The 20,250-nt window shown below is 37.1% G+C and overlaps 1 protein-coding gene across 1 annotated transcript in view; it reads left to right on the top strand.

Annotated features, from left to right (window-relative positions):
• Window positions 1-5,413: 5,413 nt before the first annotated feature.
• FAM151B (family with sequence similarity 151 member B) overlaps window positions 5,414-20,250 on the top strand; it is a 38,384-nt gene continuing 23,547 nt past the window's right edge. Inside the window, exons 1-2 of the mRNA XM_057740311.1 lie at window positions 5,414-5,743; window positions 13,429-13,554. Coding sequence (XP_057596294.1) covers window positions 5,719-5,743; window positions 13,429-13,554 — 151 coding nt within the window. The 5' untranslated portion in view covers window positions 5,414-5,718. The remainder of the gene's footprint in view (window positions 5,744-13,428; window positions 13,555-20,250) is intronic.

Here is a 20,250-nt window from a genome sequence, read left to right as displayed (position 1 = left end):
CACTATTTATAAAATGCTTTGGTAAAAAACAAACAAAAAACTGTCAACCCAGAATCCTTTAACCAACAAATATATACTTCAGGGATGAAAGTGAAATAAAAACATTTTCACAGGAAGGAAAGCTAAGAGAATTCATTGCCAGTACACTTGCCTTAAAAGAAATGATAACGAAAGTTCAGAGGGAAGAGAAATGATAGCAGAGGGCATCCTGGAATGCCAGGAAAGAAGGAAGAGCAACAGAAATGGTAATATCTGAATAAATAGAATAACTTTTTTCACCTTTTTAAAAAAAATATTTATGGCTGCATTGGGTCTTCATTGCTGCGCTCGGGTTTTCTCTAGTTGCGGAGAGCAGGGGCTACTCTTTGTTGTGGTGCATGGACTTCTCATTGCTGTGGCCTCTCTTGTTGCAGAACATGGGCTCTAGGCATGCGGGCTTCAGTAGCTGTGGCATGTGGGCTCAGTAGTTGTGGCTCATGGGCTCTAGCGTGCAGGCTCAGTAGTTGTGGCACATGGGCTTAGTTGCTCCACGGCATGTGGCATCTTCCCAGCCCAGGCTCCAACCTGTGTCCCCTGCATTGGCAGGTGGATTCTTAACCACTGTGCCACCAGGTAAGTCCCTTTTTTCACCTTTTAAGTTTGTTAAAATATGTATAACTGCTGAAATAAAAAATAGTGTCTGATGGGATTTTCAATGTACATAAATCTAATACATATGAGAACTGCATCCTGATGGGGAGATACAAAAGAGACCTATATGGTAGTAAGGTTTTTATATTTTACTTGAAGTGATAAGAAATTCTAGTTAGATTACAAAAAAAAAGCCTGATATACAACACTCTCTAAAGCAACCATTAAAAAACAACAAAAACAAAACAAAAAAAACTATGCATGGAGATATATTTTTAAAAGCCAAAATAAAAGGTTAAATAGAATTCTGAAAAAAATTTTCAAATAATTCAAAACAAGGCCAGAAAGGAAAATAATAGTAAGAAGCAGAAGGTACAAACAGAAAAATTAATGATAAATGGTAGACCTAAATCCAACAATATCAAAAATTAAATTTAAATGGTTTAAAATGGCAATTAGGGGCTTCTCTGGTGGCACAGTGGTCAAGAATCCACCTGACAATGCAGGGGACACAGGTTCAAGCCCTGGGTCGGGAAGATCCCACATGTCACGGAGCAACTAAGCCCATGTGCCACAACTACTGAGCCTGTGTTCTAGAGCCCACACACCACAACTACTGAGCTTATGTGCTGCAACTACTGAAGCCTGTGCACCTATAGCCCATGCTCCGCAATAAGAAGCCACCACAATGAGAAGCCCACACAGCGCAACAAAGAGTAGCCCCCACTCAGCGCAACTAGAGAAAGCCTGTGTGCAGAACAAAGACCCAATGCAGCCAAAAATAAATAAATAATAAAATAAATCTTTAAAAAATAAAAGGAAATAAAATGGCAATTAAGACACATAGAGTAGATAAAAAGCAATATAATTATATGCTCTCTACAAGAAACCACCTGATGGTACATATTACAATGAAATATTATTCAGCCATTATAAAGAATGAAATAATGCCATTTGCAGCAACATGGATGGACCTAGAGATTGTCATACTGAATGGAATAAGACCGAGAAAGAGAAATATTGTATGATGCAGAATCTAAAAAGAAATGATACAAATGAATTTATTTACAAAACAGAAATAGACTCACAGACTTAGAGAAAGAATTTATGGTTACCAGGGAGGAAGGGGGAGGGGAAGGGATAGTTAGGGAGTTTGGGATTGACATGTATACACTGCTGTATTTAAAGTGAATAACCAACAAAGACCTACTGTATAGCACAGGAAACTGCTCAATATTGTGTAACAACCTAAATGGGAAAATGTATAACTGAATCGCTGTGCTGTAAAACTGAATCACTTTGCTGTACACCTGAAATTATCACAACATTGTTAAATATAAAATTAAAAAGTTAAAAAAAAAAGAAACCACCTGAAACATCATGGAATATATGCGTTAAAAAGTTGCAAAAACTAAAAAAAAAATCCCCCCAAATTTGGAGTGGCTATGTTAATAACACACAAAGCAGACTTTAGTAAAAGGAAAATTGCCCTGGGTTTATTATTGTATTTCATTGACTGGGTAATAAGAGAGTAATTTGCCTAAAGTTACACATCTAGGAACTAACTGAACCAGAATTTAAGGAAAAATTTTTTAGGAATTACAATTCTTCAGTAACTTCCAATAATGAAGTAAACTGTATTCAAATTATTATACAGATTTCTGATGGTTCTGCTTATAGTTTCAGAACCAGAAGGAAGTATAAACAGCATCTAATCCAATGTCCCTCCTTTTACTAATGAGGAAAATGAAGTCCTAGTTTTAGGCACAAGAACTGCTTATGAAGTTAGAAGTCTCATAATTGAAACTAGAACCCAAGTCTAGTTCTGTCCAATGCCCTTTTCATTACACCCAGTGCTCATATTCTAGATGATACCTAAGATTCATTTTTAATCCCATGAGTCTGAGTTTTCATGATTCACTCAACCCTGTAAGTAATCATAGCTAACTGGGTGAGTGGCAATAATACCAGACAGATATGTTAAATTTAAAAAGAAAATATTAAAGCCGCTAAAGGAACCAAGATATAAAATAAATTCTCAATTTTCAAAAACCCTTTAACTTCAAGCCTGAAGGTCCATTTAAAATTCATTTAATTACATTAGTTTTTTGTTTGTTTTTAATCACAGTTTAGAGAACTAGTGGGATCCCTGGTTTTAGCATTAAATTATGTGGAAGGCGGAATATATTGCAGGGACTCCCAATTAGGCAAATGATATTTAAGCATCTTTTGGTAGAAAAATGTCTGCTAAACTGCAGAATAAATCCAGGACAGGAATCAAAGTAAGCGGAAGCTATCAATATAGGCATATTTAAAAAGAAATTTGAGGCAACCAGAGAGTAAAAATTGACTGCCTTATAGTTAGGAGAGTTAGCAATTAGGCTGGCAGAAAACTTGTCAGTAACAAACTAGAGGCCAGAAAACTATAAAATATATACACTTTATATATATATATATTTAAGTGCTTAAATATATATATATATTTAAGTGCTGAGTGGAAAGTAATTTCTAAGGCCAGCTACATTTTTATTCAAAAATGAATTACATGTACTGAATCAAAGGTCATACTTCCACAGATGACTTCATCTTATTCCACTCCTCTAATACACATAATCTCACCACCTCTACCCAGACTGGGTTAATCAGAGCTAATACTATACCATTTATTTCTATTTAAATATGTCATCAACAGCAGCTCCAAACTATCAGGTCAATGCCCATTTTTCACATTCTAATCTTCATAAGACTCTGTACATCTTCTATTCTTTTTTCAGTGTACCATATACGCTTAACACATGAAACCCTTCCTTTGCGCAAAAAAATTAAAATCAGACACATATTTGCTATAAAATTTTCCAAACAAAAATAGAGAAAATAGTATGATGAAACTCCATGTACCCATCCTGTAACAATTCTCAGATTCAACCATTATCAAGATTTTCCACTTTTGCTTCATCTATCGTTTTCTTTGCTGGAGTATTTTCAAGCAAATTTCAGACATCACTATCTCATTGTGCCACATATTCCACTATGTAGTTCTAAAAAACGGACAGTGAAGAGTAATTTTAATTGAGCCAGTTACTGTAAAATCTATGAAAATATTGACCTAACACGGTGATCAACAGACTATAATGCAACTGATACGATCTAGAAAGTGAAAAGACAACCTGCAAATGAAAGAAAATATTTGTAAATCATATATCCATTATGGGACTTGTATTCAGACTTTATAAAGAATTTTTACAATTCAACAAAACCTCCACAAATAACCTAATTTTTAAAATGTGCAAATAATTTGTATAGACACTTTTCCAAAGAAAATATATAAAAAGTCAATAAGCACTTGAAAATATGTTCAGCATTATTAATCACTAGCAATATACAAAGACCAAAATGAGATGTTACTTCATATCCATTTGGATGGCTATAATTAAACAAACAGATAATAAATACTGGTGAAAATGTGGAGAAATTGGAACCCTCATACACTGATGGTGGGAATGCAAAATGTTACATGTAGCTGCTCTGCAAAACTTTTTGGCATTTCCTCAAAAAGTTGGGTATAGAGTTACCATATGAATCAGCAATTCCACTCCTATGTATATACCCAAGAGAAATACAGCCACGTACTTCCACACAGAATTTGTACAAGAATGTCTATAGCAGCCAAAATTGATTAGTAGCCAAAAAATGGAAACAATGCAACCCTCCAACCATTAACTGATGAATAGACAAATAAATGTGGTATATGCAAATAATGGAAATAATGGCCACAAAAAGCAAAGTACCCATACATACTACAATATGGATGATCCTTGAAAACATTATCCTAAGTGAAAGAAGCCAGTCACAAAACACTATACACCGTATGATCGCATTTAAACGAAGTGTCCAGAATGGGCAAATCCATAGAGACAGAAAGTGGACTAGTGGTTCCCTAAGCTTGGGAAGAAAACGGCGAGTGACTGCTCTGGATGATGAAAATGTTCTAAAATTGGTTGTGGTGCTGGTTGCACAATTCTATGACTACTCTGAATTGTACCCTTTAAATGTATAACATTCTGTTATCATTAGGAAATGCAGGTCAACTACAAGCCAATCAACAGTATATCTCAAGAAAGATTTTTTTTTAAGCTCAATGAAGTCATTAAAATTTACTGTTTTCTGAAACTCAAGATATCTTTTTGATTGAGCTAGAGAAAATTCAGAGAATACGGAAGCCTGATTGAAGACATGTATAATATACACGTCGGGAAAGACGTACATTAAAATCTGAAGAGTTGGGCGAGAAGGGCTGCCATTCGTGCTTCTTGTGCGGTGATGTATTGTTATCCTAATTTTACAATGAGGATAACTGTCCTAATTATTATCCTAGGTAATTTTACAATTACCACTGACAGACTGAGTGGTATCAGAGTTCCAGAACCAGAATACGGCAGCGCTACATTGCTAATCCACATCAGTCTGACTCCGCGGGCGCTTTCTCCAGTCCCAGCTTGGGCGTGGAAAGGATTGAGGACAAAGAAGGCGGCGGCGGGGGGTGAGAATCCAGTTGCTAGGAGTGTTTCTGAGTGAAAACCGGTAGAGAGAGAGAGAGCGGAGCAGAAAACTCTCAACTTATCACCTCAGTCTCCTCATGCAGAAACACTCATTTTTATGGAGATATGATTTCACATCATTTTTTAGGATGTTACTAAAATTTAAAAGAGAAAATATATCCAACTTTGGAAATTCGTACCCCACAGCTGCAATCTGGCGTCTCCACTCAGCTTCTGTCTTCCCTGACGCGGCCTTCTGGAAAACTACCTGTTTTCTGACTATCTTTCAAAAGAGCAATTCACGCCACACTTGGACGCAGATACATGTGCTGGGAAGACCTCGCGCCAGCCAAACTCGAGCCGCAGCCTCTGCGCGTGCGCACCGCTCCTCGGCCCCTTCCGCCTCCGCCTCGGAAGCTCCGCCTAGCCGGCCCGTCGGAGGCTTCTCCTCGGTTTCCAGTCTGTAGGGTTGGGTGTTCTCGCCACCTTTGGCAGGTCATCGGCGGCGCCCACCGCTCCGCGCCTGCGCAGACTGAGGCCCACGGTCACCATGACAGCGACCGCCGGGGGCCCTGGTAAGTGGGGCTCCCCAGGCTCCGGGTCTGGGACGGTGTTCCACACGGCTTGCCGTGGGCATTTTTTTCCGGCCCGGCACCCGTAGCTGGGGGCCCTTTGAGAGACGGCTGTGGCGGCACCCCTCCCTCTTTTGGATCTCTTGGTCCACGTTCTCCACGTGCGCCCACAGTAAACTGGCCTAGAGCCTTGGTTCCCCGCGTTGGCGATAAAGAAAAGCTTTTGGGGTGGTCAAGGATGGCAAGAATATTGTGCCTTTTTGTAAAGGAGTTTTTTGTTTTTTCGTGTTTTGTTTTGTTTTGTTTTTTTTAAAGAGCAGTTTTAGGTTCATAGGAATATTGAGCGGAAGACACGGAGATTCTCCATATACCCCTACAGGATATGGACGCATAGCCTCCCCATTATCAGCCTCCCCCGCCAGAGTGGTAATTTTGTTACAATTGTGAGCCTACATTGATGCATAGTAATCACCCAAAGTCGGAAGTCCGTACTTTACATTAGGGTTCACTCTTGGTGGTGCACTGTCTGTCGGTTTAGACAAATCTATAATGAATGACATGTTCCATGGTAGGTGCCATGCAAAATAGTTTCACCATCCTAAAAATCCTTTTTGCTCTACCTGCTTATCCACCTCCCCCCAACCCTTGACAACCACTCATCTTTCTACTTTCTCCATAGTTTTGTCTTTTCCAGAATGTCAGGTAGTTGGAATCATGCTGTATGTAGCCTTTTCACATTGGCTTTTTTTCACTTAGAGATATGTGTTTAAGCTTTCCCCATGTCTTTTCATAGTTTGAGAGCTCATTCCTTTTTAGCTAGCAATAATATTATGCTATCTGGGTATACCACAGGTTATCCATTCACCTACTGAAGGATATCTGGGTTGTTTCCAAGTTTTGGCAATTATAAATAAAGCTATTATAAACATAAGTGTGCGGGGTTTTGTATGGACATAAGTTTTCAACTTCTTTGGGTAAATATCAAGGTGTGTGACTGCCGGATTGTATGGTAGGAGTATACTTTTTATAGTTTTGTAAGAAACTGCCAAGCTCTCTTTTAAAGTGGCTGTATCATTTTGCATTCCCATCTGCAATGAATGAGAATTCCTGTTACTCCACATCCTCACCAGCATTTGATATGAGTGTTCTGGATTTTGGCCACTTTAATAGGTGTATAGTTGTACTCTGTTGTTTTAATGTGTGTTTCTCTGATGACGTGATGTGGAGCACCTTTTCATATGCTTGCCATGTGTCTGTCTTCTTTGGTAAGGTGTCTGTTAAGGTCTTTGGCCCATTTTTTAATGGGGTTGTTTTCTTATGGTTGAGCTTTAAGAGTTCTTTATATATTTAGGATAATAGTCCTTTATCATATGTGTCTTTTGCAAATATTTCTTCCAGTTTGTGGCTTATCTGCTTATTCTCTTGATGTTATCTTTTACAGAGCAGAAGTTTCTCATTTTAATGAAGTCCTGCTTATCCATTATTGCTTTCATGAATGGTGCCTTTGGTGTTGTATCCAAAAAGTCATTGCTATACCACAGGTTATGTAGATTTTCTCATATATTATCTTCTAGGATTTTTATAGTTTTGCATTTTATATTTAGGTCTATGATCCATATTGAGTTAATTTTTGTGAAGGTATGAGGTTTGTATCTAGATTCTTTTTTTGCATCTGAATGTTTCAGCACCATTTGTTGAAAAGGCTGTCTTTGTTCCATTGTATTGCCTTTGTTCCATCATCAAAGATCAGTTAACTCTATTTATGCGGGTCTATTTTGGGGCCTCTGTTCTGTTCCCACTGACTTATTTGTCTGTTCTTTCATCAAAACCACACTGTCTTAATTACTATAGCTTTATAGTAAGTCTTGATGTTGGATAGAGTCATCACTTCGTTCTCCTTCAATATTATGTTGGCTGTTCTGGGTTTTTTGCCCTCCACATACACTTTAGAATCAGCTAGTCAATATTCACAAAATAACTTGGTGGCATTCTGATTGGGATTTCTTCGATCTATACATCAAGTTGGGAAGAACTGACATCTTGACAATATTGAGTCTTCCTATCCATGAACATGGACTATCTCTCCATTTATTTAGTTCTTTGATTTCATTCATCAAAGTAGTTGTCCTCATGTAGATCTTGTACATATTTTGTTAGGTTTATACCTAAATATTGTTGTTTTGTGGGTTTAATGTAAATGGTGTCATGTTTTCATTTCAAATTCCATGTTCATTCCTGGTAAATAAGAAAGCAATTGACTCTTATGTATTAACCTTGAATCCTTCAACCTTGCTGTAATCTCTTGTTAATTCCAGGAGTTTTTGTGTTGATTCTTTTTGTGTTGATTCTCTGCAGAGACAACCATGTCATTTGTGAACAAAGCAGCGTCATTTCTTCTTCCCAATATATACACCTTTTATTTCTTTTTGTTGTCTTAGTGCATTAGCTATACTACCAGTAGGATGTTGAAAAGGAGTGATGAGGAGGGAGGAATATTGCTTTTTGAGATCTTGGTTGAAATGAAAGGAGTGTGACATTTACCTGATCCATAATTTCAGCAGATGAAATGAGGAATAGTCTGATCAGTCCTATTCCTCTCTAGGAATTGGATGAGAATAGGAAATGCAGACGAAGTGAGGTAGCCAAGCATTATTCCAGCTTTTTTTATGCAACCTTTAGAAGCTGGTAATCAGCGTGTCTCTCTTGTTTGACCCCAGAGTTAGAGGTATTTTTTTTTCTTCATTTTTTTATACATTGAAGTATAGTTGCTTTACAACGTGCCAATCTCTGTTGGACAGCAAAATGACTCATTTATACACATATTCTTTTTTTATATTTTTTTCCATTATGGTTTATGCCAGGAGATTGGATATAGTTCCCTGTGCTATACAGTAGGACCTTGTTGTTTATCCATTCTAAATGTAATAGTCGCATCTACCAACCCCAGACTCCCAGTCCATCCCTCTCCCTCCCCTTCTCCCTCCCCCTCTCCCTCCCCTTTGGCAACCACAAGTCTGATCTCTATGTCTGTGAGTCTGTTTCTGTTTTGTAGATAGGTTCATTTGTGCCATATTTTAGATTCCATGTATAAGTGATATCATATGGTATTTGTCTTTCTGACTTACTTCACTTAGTATGATAATCTCTAGTTCCATCCATATTGCTGCAAATGGCATTATTTCATTCTTTTTTTATGGCTAAGTAGTATTCCATTGTATATATGTACCACATCTTCTTTATCCGTTCATTTGTTGATGGACATTTAGATTCTTTCCATGTCTTGACTGTTGTAAGTAGTGCTGCTGTGAACATAGGGGTGCATGTATCTTTTTGAATTATAGTTTTGTCTGGGTATATGCCCGGGAGAGGGATTGCTAGATCATATGACAATTCTATTTTTAGTTTTCTGAGGAACCTCCATACTGCTGCACCAACTTATATTCCCACCAACAGTGTATAGGAGGGCTCCCTTTTCTCTATATTATCTCCAGCACTTGTTATTTTTATACTTTTAATGATTGCCATTCTGACTGGTGTGAGGTGGTACCTCGTAGTTTTCATTTGCATTTCTCTAATAATTAGTAACGTTGAGCATCTTTTCATGTGAGTACTGGCATTCTGTATGTCTTCTTTGAAGAAATGTCTCTTAAGGTCTTCTGCCCATTTTTTGATGGGGTTGTTTGTTTTTTGTTGTTGAGTTGTGTGAGCTGTTTTTGTATTTTGGAGATTAAGCCCTTGTCAGTTGCATCATTTGCAAATATTTTCTCCCATTCCGTAGGCTGCCTTTTTTTTTGCTGTGCAAAACAGTTAGAGGTGTTTTAAGCCAGGCAGTTCTACTCCAGAAGTTTACAGTGTCTTTTACATAAGTAGTCACATCAGACAGTTTTGGTAATACATTCTTTTTTCAGTTTAAATTTTTTCCTGCTTATAAACATAATACTTGCTCATCATAGAACATTTATACAGTAAGTCCCCCACATATGAATGAGTTCCATTCCGAGAGCGCATTTGTAAGTCCAATTTGTTTGTAAGTCCAACGAAGTTAGCCTAGGTGCCCAACTAACACAATCAGCTGTATAGTACTGTACTGTAATAGATTTATAGTACTTTTCACACAAATATATAAAAAATAAACACAAAAAATAAAGAAAATATTTTTAATCATACAGTACAGTACCTTGAAAATACAGTAGTACAGTATAACAGCTGGCATACAGAGGCACATTTGCTTCTTTGAAAGTTCACAACTTGAAGGTTTGTATGTTGGGGACTTATTGTAAAGTATATTGAAGTAGGAAAAAAAATTTACATAGTGCCCATATTCAGAGGCACCAGCAGTTAACTTTTTGGTATATTTTCTAACAGTCCTGACTTTTAAGAAGTTATAGGGAAATCCCTGGTGGTCCGATGGTTAGGACTTCACACTTCCACTGCAGGAGGCCCAGGTTTGATCCCTGGTCAGGGAACTAAGATCCCTCAAGCCACACGATGTGGCCCCAAGAAAAAGAAAAAAAGAAAAAGAAAAAACAACAAAAAAAAGAAAATATAATTAAGATTGTAGTATACATGCTACCATATACTATATTCTCTTTTTTGTTTTTCTCCCACTTTTTTTTTTTAAACATACAAAGTAGTTTTTTAGAACATTAATTTTTAGTGGCTTAGAACAGCACAAATTTATTATCTTATAGTTCTGGCAGCCACAAGTCTGAAATGGGTCTCACTGAGCTAAAATCAGTGTCACGTGGCTGCCTTCCTTCTGGAGGCACTAGGGGAAAATCAGTGTCCTTGTCTTTTACCACCCTCTAGAGACTGCTTGAATTCCTTGGCTCATGGTCTCTTCATTTTCAAAGCCAGCAGTTCCTGGTCAAGTCTTTCTCACATTGCATTACACTGACGCTGACTCTCCTCCTTCTTCTTTCACTTATAAGGATCTTATAAGATCCTTAATGTGATTAAATTAGGCTCACCTGGATAATCCAAACTCAGAGTCAGCTGATTAGCAACCTTAATTCTGTATGTAACCTTAATTCTCCCTTGCTGTGTAACATAACATATTCATAGTTTCCACAGATCAGGATATAGACATATTGGGCGGGGGTGGGGGGGGGAGGATCATTATTCTTCCTACTGCAGTACCTATACATATTGCTCTCCACCTTGCTTTTTTTTTCACTTAACATATCTTTGAGGTTATTCTATATTATACACATGTATTTGCCTCGTTCTTTCTAATGGTTGCATTGTGTTCCATTGCATGGATATACCATAATCTATTTAGTGAATCCACTGTTGATGAACATTTAGGTTATTTTCACTCTTTTGCTATTACAAACAATGCTGCAATAAATATCCTTATATCAAATGTGTCATTTCCTACATATTATAAGCATATCTGGGGCTTCCCTGGTGGCTCAGTGGTTAAGAATCCGCCTGCCAATGCAGGGGACACAGGTTCGAGCTCTAGTCCGGGAAGATCCCACATGCCCCAGAGCAGCTAAGCCCGTGAGCCACAACTGCTGAGCCCATGCACTTAGAGCCCGTGCTCTGTAACAAGAGAAGCCACCACAATAAGAAGCCTGCACACTGCAATGAAGAGTAGCCCCCACTCTCTGCAACTACAGAAAGCCCGCACGCAGCAATGAAGACCCCATGTAGCCAATTAAATAAATAAATAATTTTTAGAAAAAACATATCTGTCAATAGGATAAGTTTTTGAAAGTGGAATTTCTGGATCAAAGGGGAGATGTATTTTTCTTTTTTTTTTTTAACTTTTTTTAAAACTTAAAAAAAATCTTTATTGAGATATAATTTGTATGCCATATAATTCACTCATTTAAAGCATATAATCCATTGGTTTTTAGTACATTCAGAGTTGTGTAACCATCGCCACAATTAATTTCAGAACGGTTTCATCACCACAAAAAGATGTAAAAATTAGGGAAGGTCGCATATAGGAACTCTACTTTTTTGCTCAATTTTTTCTATAAACCTGAAACTGCTCCCAAAAGTCTTAATTTTTTAAAATTGCAAGTAATTTTGCCTTTATCTTGGCCCTATTTTCAGAGTGACAGTTTACTTAAAATAGTAATAATACCCTAGATTATAGATAATTGGAGTCTGAAATTTGTTCTATACAAAAAGATATATACAGTTGTGGCTAAGTGTAAGGTACAGTTTCACCCATTAACAGGGCAAGGAGAGCTTTTTACTTCAAATGTTTTAAATTTCTGGAATCATGGTATTTTATTATTAATCTGTAAGTTACCCTTTAAAAACTTTTGAATGCAGTGTGTTTAGTTGAAAGGTCTCATGGACACATCCAGTATGCACTACTAACTAACATTTAGTTTTTTCCTGGTAACATGCATGATTACCATTTCTGTGAGACTTTTGGTATATCTCAAAAACTTCATTTTTAACAGCCACATCAATTACATATTTTATCATGAGGACATACTGTGATTTAATTTTTCCCATTGTTGGACGTTTCTGTTTTAGCCAGTAGTTAACTGTGCCTTTTTAAGATGCCTAAATTAAACATTTAAAGAATGGTGGCAATGTATTTTCATCTGAATCTGAAAGGTCTGTGACCCTCTTGCATATGCTAAAAAAGGGCATGTGTTTGGTATAGGAGACTGCTTGGGGGATAGTGGATGCTACAGCTGTTCACTTTCTTTATTCTGTAGCCCAATATACAGAGTGGTTACTGAGTTCCATGCAGATTACTTAGAAGTTATTTTTATATGCCCCTCCTTTCTCTTATCAAATTTTACTTTCTCTCAGTGTCTTATCAGCAGTTTATGATGACCGTTTTTAGGTTTTTAACTGTTGTTAGGAATTAATAAACAAATAATTAACGGAAGACGTAATCTCATGCATAGGGAATTTGCAGCCATTTGGTAGGCACTTAAATGTTTAAACTGAGGAACAAGAATTGGGGAGGTGAGCTTGTAGATAACTCTTTCAGTGGTTTTCAGCCTTTTCCCCTTTTTATGTTGGTATATGGCATAATATGGAATAGAACTGCTTCAAATATTTTAGTGTTGTTAACTGACACATTTTAATGCCTAATTAAGAAAAAAACTGGTTTGCCAAAAAGTAGTTGATAGATATGAGAATTACGTATATTTGTACATGCTAGATAAATCTATAAATACTAAGGATTTACTTAGTCACTCATATAAATGTTGTTGACATAATTTGAAGGTGAATATGCTTAAATGTGTAATTTAAGAGTGTAAATGGATATACAGAATGGAGCCTCAGGTGGAGAAGACAATTAAGTTCTACAAAATTCAGAAGTTTTTAATATAGCATTGGCTTTATATATATTTTACTTATTTATGGAGCCAGGATTGGAAAAGATACCATGTGAAAATTCCTGCTTTAAAATATCTGCTTCTTGCCAGTTTTTTTTTCTTCCTACATATTTCCTCACACTTCTGAGGTTTAGACTATCCTATATGTTTACTAACTATTACTTATATCATATATAGCATATGTATATGTATATATATAAAGTATATGTTCTTTGTACTTGCCACATCTTAATACTTAATCTTAAAAATCTTATATTTTCCCAGTTTTATTACTTTATTTTTCTCTATCAATATATGCTGTGCCCTTTTTTATTAAAAAAATTTACCCTATTAAAATTCTTTTTAATTTGAATGCTGTTATTTTAGGATCTTGGAGTGAAAATATATTGGAATATTTTCTGAGAAATAACCAGATCACAACAGAAGATGGCGCCCAGATCATCTGGTATCATGCGGCTAACCACAAGGCGCAAGTGAATGAGGCACTGAGAAGTAAGTCAGTAGTTACTTGTATTTACATTAGATAAATTCAGCTCTTTTTAAGAAAAATATCTGGTCATATTTACAGGTACCAGAGACTTAGATGTTTCAAGTGTAAATTCTTGGCTAACGTAAACATTTTTATAAAGGATCTCATTTTATTTACAAATTTCTATAATGGAAGAATTTTCTCATTTTCCAGAAGTGATTTACCTTTTCTATGCCTTATTTAAAAATAACTCTCATATATTATTACATTTGCTTATTTATTGTAGTGATTTAAGAAAAATTTTAAGATCAGGGTTGTATGCTGTAGATATTTTTGTGTCTTTCACAGTGTACTAAGAAGAGGCTCAATAAATATTTGTTGAATGGATGAATGAAGCCATTGAATACTAATTTATAATACCTTGGGTAGTATTTATGCCTAGGCTAGAAACCAAGCCTTTTGGTTTACTAACTCTGTCTGTAATACAGATGAACGCTATAGCAGTTTAGTTAGCCTTTTCCTATGAAGTACCCATGTTGGCTGCAATAGCACAGGTGAATGAAAGCGTATCACCAGAGGGGTGGGGCATAGTTTGAAATGCCATGTTCCAACAGGAAGAATTCCTTATAATCTTGTGTTTTATTGTAAAAATTTACACATTTTTTACATCTTACTCAGTTATGTATCTGGATAATGTATCTGAATATATATTTCTTTTATTGTAAAGATAACTGCCTTAAATTGCTTTTCTTTGTTCCTCAAAGGGAAGAACGTTGTCTTCTAATAACCCTAATACCTAAAACAGTGCCTAGCACATGGTAACCAAACAGTGATTATTTAATAAATAAATTTTACTAAAAGCAATGCTTCAGGAAAACATTGATTAGTGGCTGCCTGGTGCTTATAGGAATAGGGACTAGAAAGTAAATGTTAATGGGTACAGCATTTCTTTTGGGAATAACAAAATTTTTCTGGAATTAGATGGTGGGTGATAGTTGCACAAACTTCTGATTATTCTGAAAACCATTGAATGGTGCACTTTAAAAGGGTAATGTTATAGTATGTGATTATATATCATTTTTTTTATGGAAAAAAGGAAGAAATACAAGCATTATTTACAGACAATATGGTTATGTATATAGTAACTAAAAAGGTTCTACAGGTAAATGATTGTAATTCATAAGTTAATTTAGACAATCTCAGTTTTTTTGACAATATAAAATCAACAGAAAAGAAGTTTTATTTCTATGTAACAACTAAAAATTTGGAAAAAACCTTAAAAATTTACTATTTGTAATAGTAAATGCAGACGTCTCATACCTAGAAATAATTAAATATGAATAATTTACTTTCAGCCATGTTTTTAAAATCACTAATGGAAGTCACTTCCTATTGCTGGTAGTCTGGTGTTGATCTGGGAAATTTTTTTTTGTTAATTTTTATTTATTTACTTATTTAGGCTATGCCAGGTCTTAGTTGTGGCACTCAGGATCTTCCATGTGTCGTGCAGGATCTTTTAGTTGCTGTGTGTGGACTTAGTTGCAGCATGCAAACTCTTAGTTGCGGCATGCATGCAGGATCTAGTCCCTCCATCAGGGCTCGAACCCGGGCCCCCTGCATTGGGAATGTGGATTCTTACCCACTGGACCACCAGGGAAGTCCCTGATCTGGGAATTTTTTATAGATTACTTAGTTTTCAGATAATATTCTCTTTACTTTCTCTTAGGCAGCAAGTTTTATAGTTTGGGGGATGCTTTTCATCAAGTCCCTTTTCTCAGGCCTGGCTAGTCTTGCAATTTCTTTCTAGTCCAAAGGAAAGAAAACAGATTCCTGCAGACATGGATTTCATTGGTGTGTCTCATTTCTCCCAGAATATTTAAATTTAGTACAACTGTTATTAGTGAAGCTGTTTCTATTTTGATTAACATGTGATACTGGATTTTCAGCAATCTTTATGTTTTAAAAAAACAAAGTACATAAGGAACAGTATAAGAGTACCATTTGGTATTGCATTGTCAACACATCCGACCTTAGAATAGTCAAAATTGTTTACAAAAGTTATTACATATAATGTAATTTTTTTGTTATAACATTTCTACATGTAGATTTTTAAAAAATGTATATTAAAATAAACGCGGGTTAAAAATTGAAATCATCAAGGGACTTCCCTGGTGGCGCAGTGGTTGAGAATCTGCCTGCCAATTCAGGGGACACAGGTTCGATCCCTGGTCTGGGAAGATCCCACATGTCGAGAGCAACTAAGCCCATGCACCACAACTAGTGAGCCTGTGTGCTGCAACTACTGAAGACCTCGAGCCTAGTGCCCATGCTCTACAACAAGAGAAGCCACCGCAATGAGAAGCCGTGCACCACAACGAAGACTAGCCCCCACCTGCCGCAACTAGAGAAAGCCCACACGCAGCAATGAAAACCTAATGCAGCCAAAAAAATAAGTAAATAATAACCAATAAAAAAAAATAAATTAAAAAAAATAAAAACAAATCTCAAAGAACTTTAAAAAAATTGCAATCAAGTCTTTCTGAGAATAAAAAACGTAGTTTTTGAAAAAAGCCTTTGTAACATGTTTAGGAAAAGTGTGACTGTAGTCATCAACTAAATATATTAATAAAAATAATAAATTGCTACATTAGAGCATGTAAACAGTATAGGCAAGGTAAATAAGTTTAATTTCATTTCCATAAACATATTTCTTTGAGTTTTGTTTTGAGTGTGAGTAGCAACTATATGGGATTTTCTGGTGTAGAAAATTAGAAAAAACAAAGCTGTTTTCTGTTGTCTGGCTCTTGTCATAAACTGGGGCTCCTGTGGTTGGAGTGATAATCTTGATTTTCAGACTTCCTCCTCTGGCACTCCCTGAGACAGGAAATATGGTGACCAGGCAGTCTCCCAAAGCAGAAGCATCCCCTGACCTTCAAAAGCCTTCTACCCAAGGGCCAGGGATGGGAGAAGAGGGAGAGAGGCTGGACAGCTCACATACATGTCTCCAGGCCAGGACCCCCGCTTCTGTATTTGTCTATCCAACTGCTTATTTGGTGTTTTCACTTAGAGAGTTCTCATACACTGCAATTTTAAATTATTCAATATGAAATTCTTAATTATGTCTACTAATGTAGTTCCTATGATCTTGCCTATCTCAGTAAATGGCACCATGATCCACATAGATTCTTTTTGGTTTTTGTCTTTGCTTTTGTTTTTTTGGCTGTGCTACACGTCTTGTGGATCTTAGTTTCCCAATCAGGGATTGAACCCAGGCCCACAGCAGTGAAAAATGACAAGTTGTAACCACTAGACCTCCAGGGAATTCCCCACGTAGATTCTTAAGCCATAAATCTGGGAACCATCTATTCTTTTTTTTTTTTTTAATTAATTAATTAATTTATTGGCTGCCTTAGGTCTTCATTGCTGTGTAGGCTTTCTCTAGTTGTGGCACGCAGGGGCTACTCTTCGTTGTGGTGCATGAACTTTTTATTGTGGTGGCTTCTCTTGTTGCGGAGCACAGGCTCTAGGTGCGTGGGCTTCAGTAGTTGTGGCATTCATGCTCAGTAGTTGTGGCTTGAGGGCTCTGGAACACAGGCTCTGTAGTTGTAGCTCATGGGCTTAGTTGCTCCGCGGCATGTGGGATCTTCCCAGACCAGAGATTGAACCCGTGTCCCCTGCCTTTGCAGGTATATTCTTAACCACTGTGCCACCAGGGAAGTCCCAGAGTCATCTATTCTTTTGTTTTCTTTATTTCTTGCATCTGCTTTATTATCCAGACGTTTATAATTCTATTTCAAAATATACTTTGAATTAGTCCACATCTCTCCATCTCTTTTGTCATCATCCTAGTTCAAACCACCATGATCTCTTGCCCCTACTGCTTAGCTTCCATTCTTATTCTTAAAAGAGACCTTCAGGAACGTAATTTACGTGGGACCTGAGACTCCTTGACACTGCCATTTAGTGATTTTTTTTTTCTGTTCATGGGAAATGAATGGAGTTAATAAATAGAGACACTGACTATTACTCTTAAGGAATTTGAAGGCCTATGTGCTCCTTTACAAGGAGCACTGATAGAGAAGATGGAATACCTGCATATATTGTGCTAAATACCACTTTTTTTTTTTTTAAACAAATTTTATTTTTATTGTTTTTATTTTTTTTTTTTTTATTTTTTTGGCACACGGGCTTAGTTGCTCCGTGGCATGTGGGATCTTCCTGGAGCTGGGATCGAACCCGTGACCTCTGCATTGTCAGGCGGATTCTTAACCACTGCGCCACCTAGGAAGCCCCCTAAATACCACTTTGTTGAGAGTCACATTTGCTTGATTTTTATGAAATTAGACAGAAGCTTGACCTATTGCATCTCAAATATAACTGTTTAACTTTTTTTGAGAAACTACCAAACTTTTCTACAGCAGTTGTACCTTCTTACATTCCCACCAACAGAGTAGATGAGGTTTCTAATTTCCCCATGTCCTTGTCAACATTTGTTATTGTCTTTCTTATTCATTATAGTCATCCTAGTGCTTATGAATTGGTATCTCATTGTAGTTTAGATTTGCATTTCCCTGAAGATGAATGATGTTGAGCATCTCTTAATGCACTTAATGGAAAATGGCCTATATATGCAGCTGAGTAGCTTTTTCAGCCACTTTCCTGCCTATAGAAATTTGAGAGTTCATAGACCTCTTTTCATTTTGAACTGTCTCTCTTTTTTTCACGTCTGAGTGGATACAACTCTATTAAAAATGTACTGGGCTTTCTGTAAATCAAATTATAAACCATCGCTTTAATCAAAAACCTTACTTCCGGACTTCCCTGGTGGCACAGCGGTTAAGAATCTGCCTGCCAATGCAGAGGACACGGGTTCAAGCCCTGGTTCGGGAAGATCCCACATGCTGCAGAGCAACTAAGCCCGTGCACCACAACTATTGAGCATGAGTGCCACAGCTACTGAAGCCCATGCACCTAGAACCCTTGCTCCGCAACAAGAGAAGCCACCGCATTGTGAAGCCCAAGCACCACAATGAAAAGTAGCCCCTGCTAGCAGCAACTAGAGGAAGCCCACACGCAGCAGCAAAGACCCAATGCAGCCAAAAATAAATAAATTAATAAAACAAACAAACAAACAAACAAAAAAACCTTACTGCCAAATCTCTTTGGAGTAGGCCTCTCTCTACTTTGGTCTTCTAGTTAGGATGCTATGGGATAACACCCTTAAGATTCTATAATATTCTTTTGTCAAGCTGTGTGCATACCCAAGGCACCATCTTTCTGAAGTCTTAATAAAGGGTCTTGCAGTTGTATCCTTGATTTGGTCTTGATCCTGAGGCCATGGTTTACTAGCAGCATCCTGGATTTAACTTTTGGCCTGAGGCTTTCTCTTACTTTGAGAATATTTTGCCAGCTGGAGAGAATGGTTTTATTTTCTAACTCAGCACAGGTCTTCAGTTGGAAATATTTCCTCTCTATGCTGCTTAAAATGTAAATAGTTAATTATTTAACTAGCTGTTTCTTCTCATTCTTTATCATAGGAGCTAAAAGAAACCCATTGGCATTTTCAGCATTCTGCTAGCATTCACCTCCTTAGCCAAATCCACAAATTTACTAGGTACCCTCTCTATCTTCCACCAGTTGCTACAAGTGCCAGTGTTATCAGGAGTTTCACCACTATGTAAATAAAATTTCCTCACTGATCTTCTAACTTCCATTAACAGTGCCTTTCTAGAATCTACTGGATTCCAAAACCAGTGTCACAGGTTTTGTTACCAAGTCCACGCTCTCTCTGCTCGCTGCACAACAGGCCAATAAATTGGGAGACGAGGTGTTGAGGAAAGGAATAGCGACTTTATTTGGAAAGTGGGCAGACCAAGAAGATGTCAGACTAGTGTCTCAAAAAGACCATCTGATCGGGGTCTGGATGCAGTTTCTTTTATAGAACAGAGACAGGGAGGAGGTGAGGAAGTAAAGTAAAAAGGCCATAAGTCTTGCAAACATCTCCTGGAATGGCCAGCCTTGGGGAGCGAGTGTGTTAATTTCTTCTTTCTTGCAGCCATCCACAGGTGGACAGGGGCAGAGTATTTCCCACAAAGGCACTTTGGTTTAACATTCAGGCAGAGGGTCAGGGTTTCCTGAGGCAGGCCATTATGTATAGACAGCATCCTTTCAGTAAACAAAAGCAACGTGAAGCAAAGGTCAAAGTAAAAGAAACAGATCCAACACGTAGTCAGATTTTGTTCTTCCCTGTTGCAATCTCAGGTTTTTGTTATGGCAGTGCCCCACTTCCAGGTAACTACTTACAGGGATGAGTCAAACATTATGTGTACTCTAGCTGTAGAATTTATTTTAATTAACTTTTAGAAAAGACAAATACATCATCTTTTGACGTAATCTTGCTTTTCAGTACACTTTGTCCATCTGTCAACAAGCTTTCGTATTCCCTCATTAAAAAATGTTTTATGCTGGGACTTTATAGTTATAGGCTGGGACATTATAGTTCAGAACTATAGGGAGGATGCTTTAACACCTCAAAACAAAGTAATCCATGACAGACTTAGGTTTCGAAAAGTTTGTGCGAGATGGGTAGTGAAACAACTCACTGAAGAGCATAAACAGAAGTGTTTGGATATCTGCAAACAAAATTTGGACCGATACTCTAAGGAAGGTGAAAGTTTCTTAAAGAGAATCATTACTGGTGACGAGTCATGTATTCATCA

The sequence above is a fragment of the Hippopotamus amphibius genome, chromosome 1, assembly GCF_030028045.1.
Source record: "Hippopotamus amphibius kiboko isolate mHipAmp2 chromosome 1, mHipAmp2.hap2, whole genome shotgun sequence".
NCBI lineage: Eukaryota > Metazoa > Chordata > Mammalia > Artiodactyla > Hippopotamidae > Hippopotamus > Hippopotamus amphibius.
The sequence above is the reverse complement of the archived record's forward strand: the minus strand, read 5'-3'. Positions and strand labels throughout refer to the sequence as shown.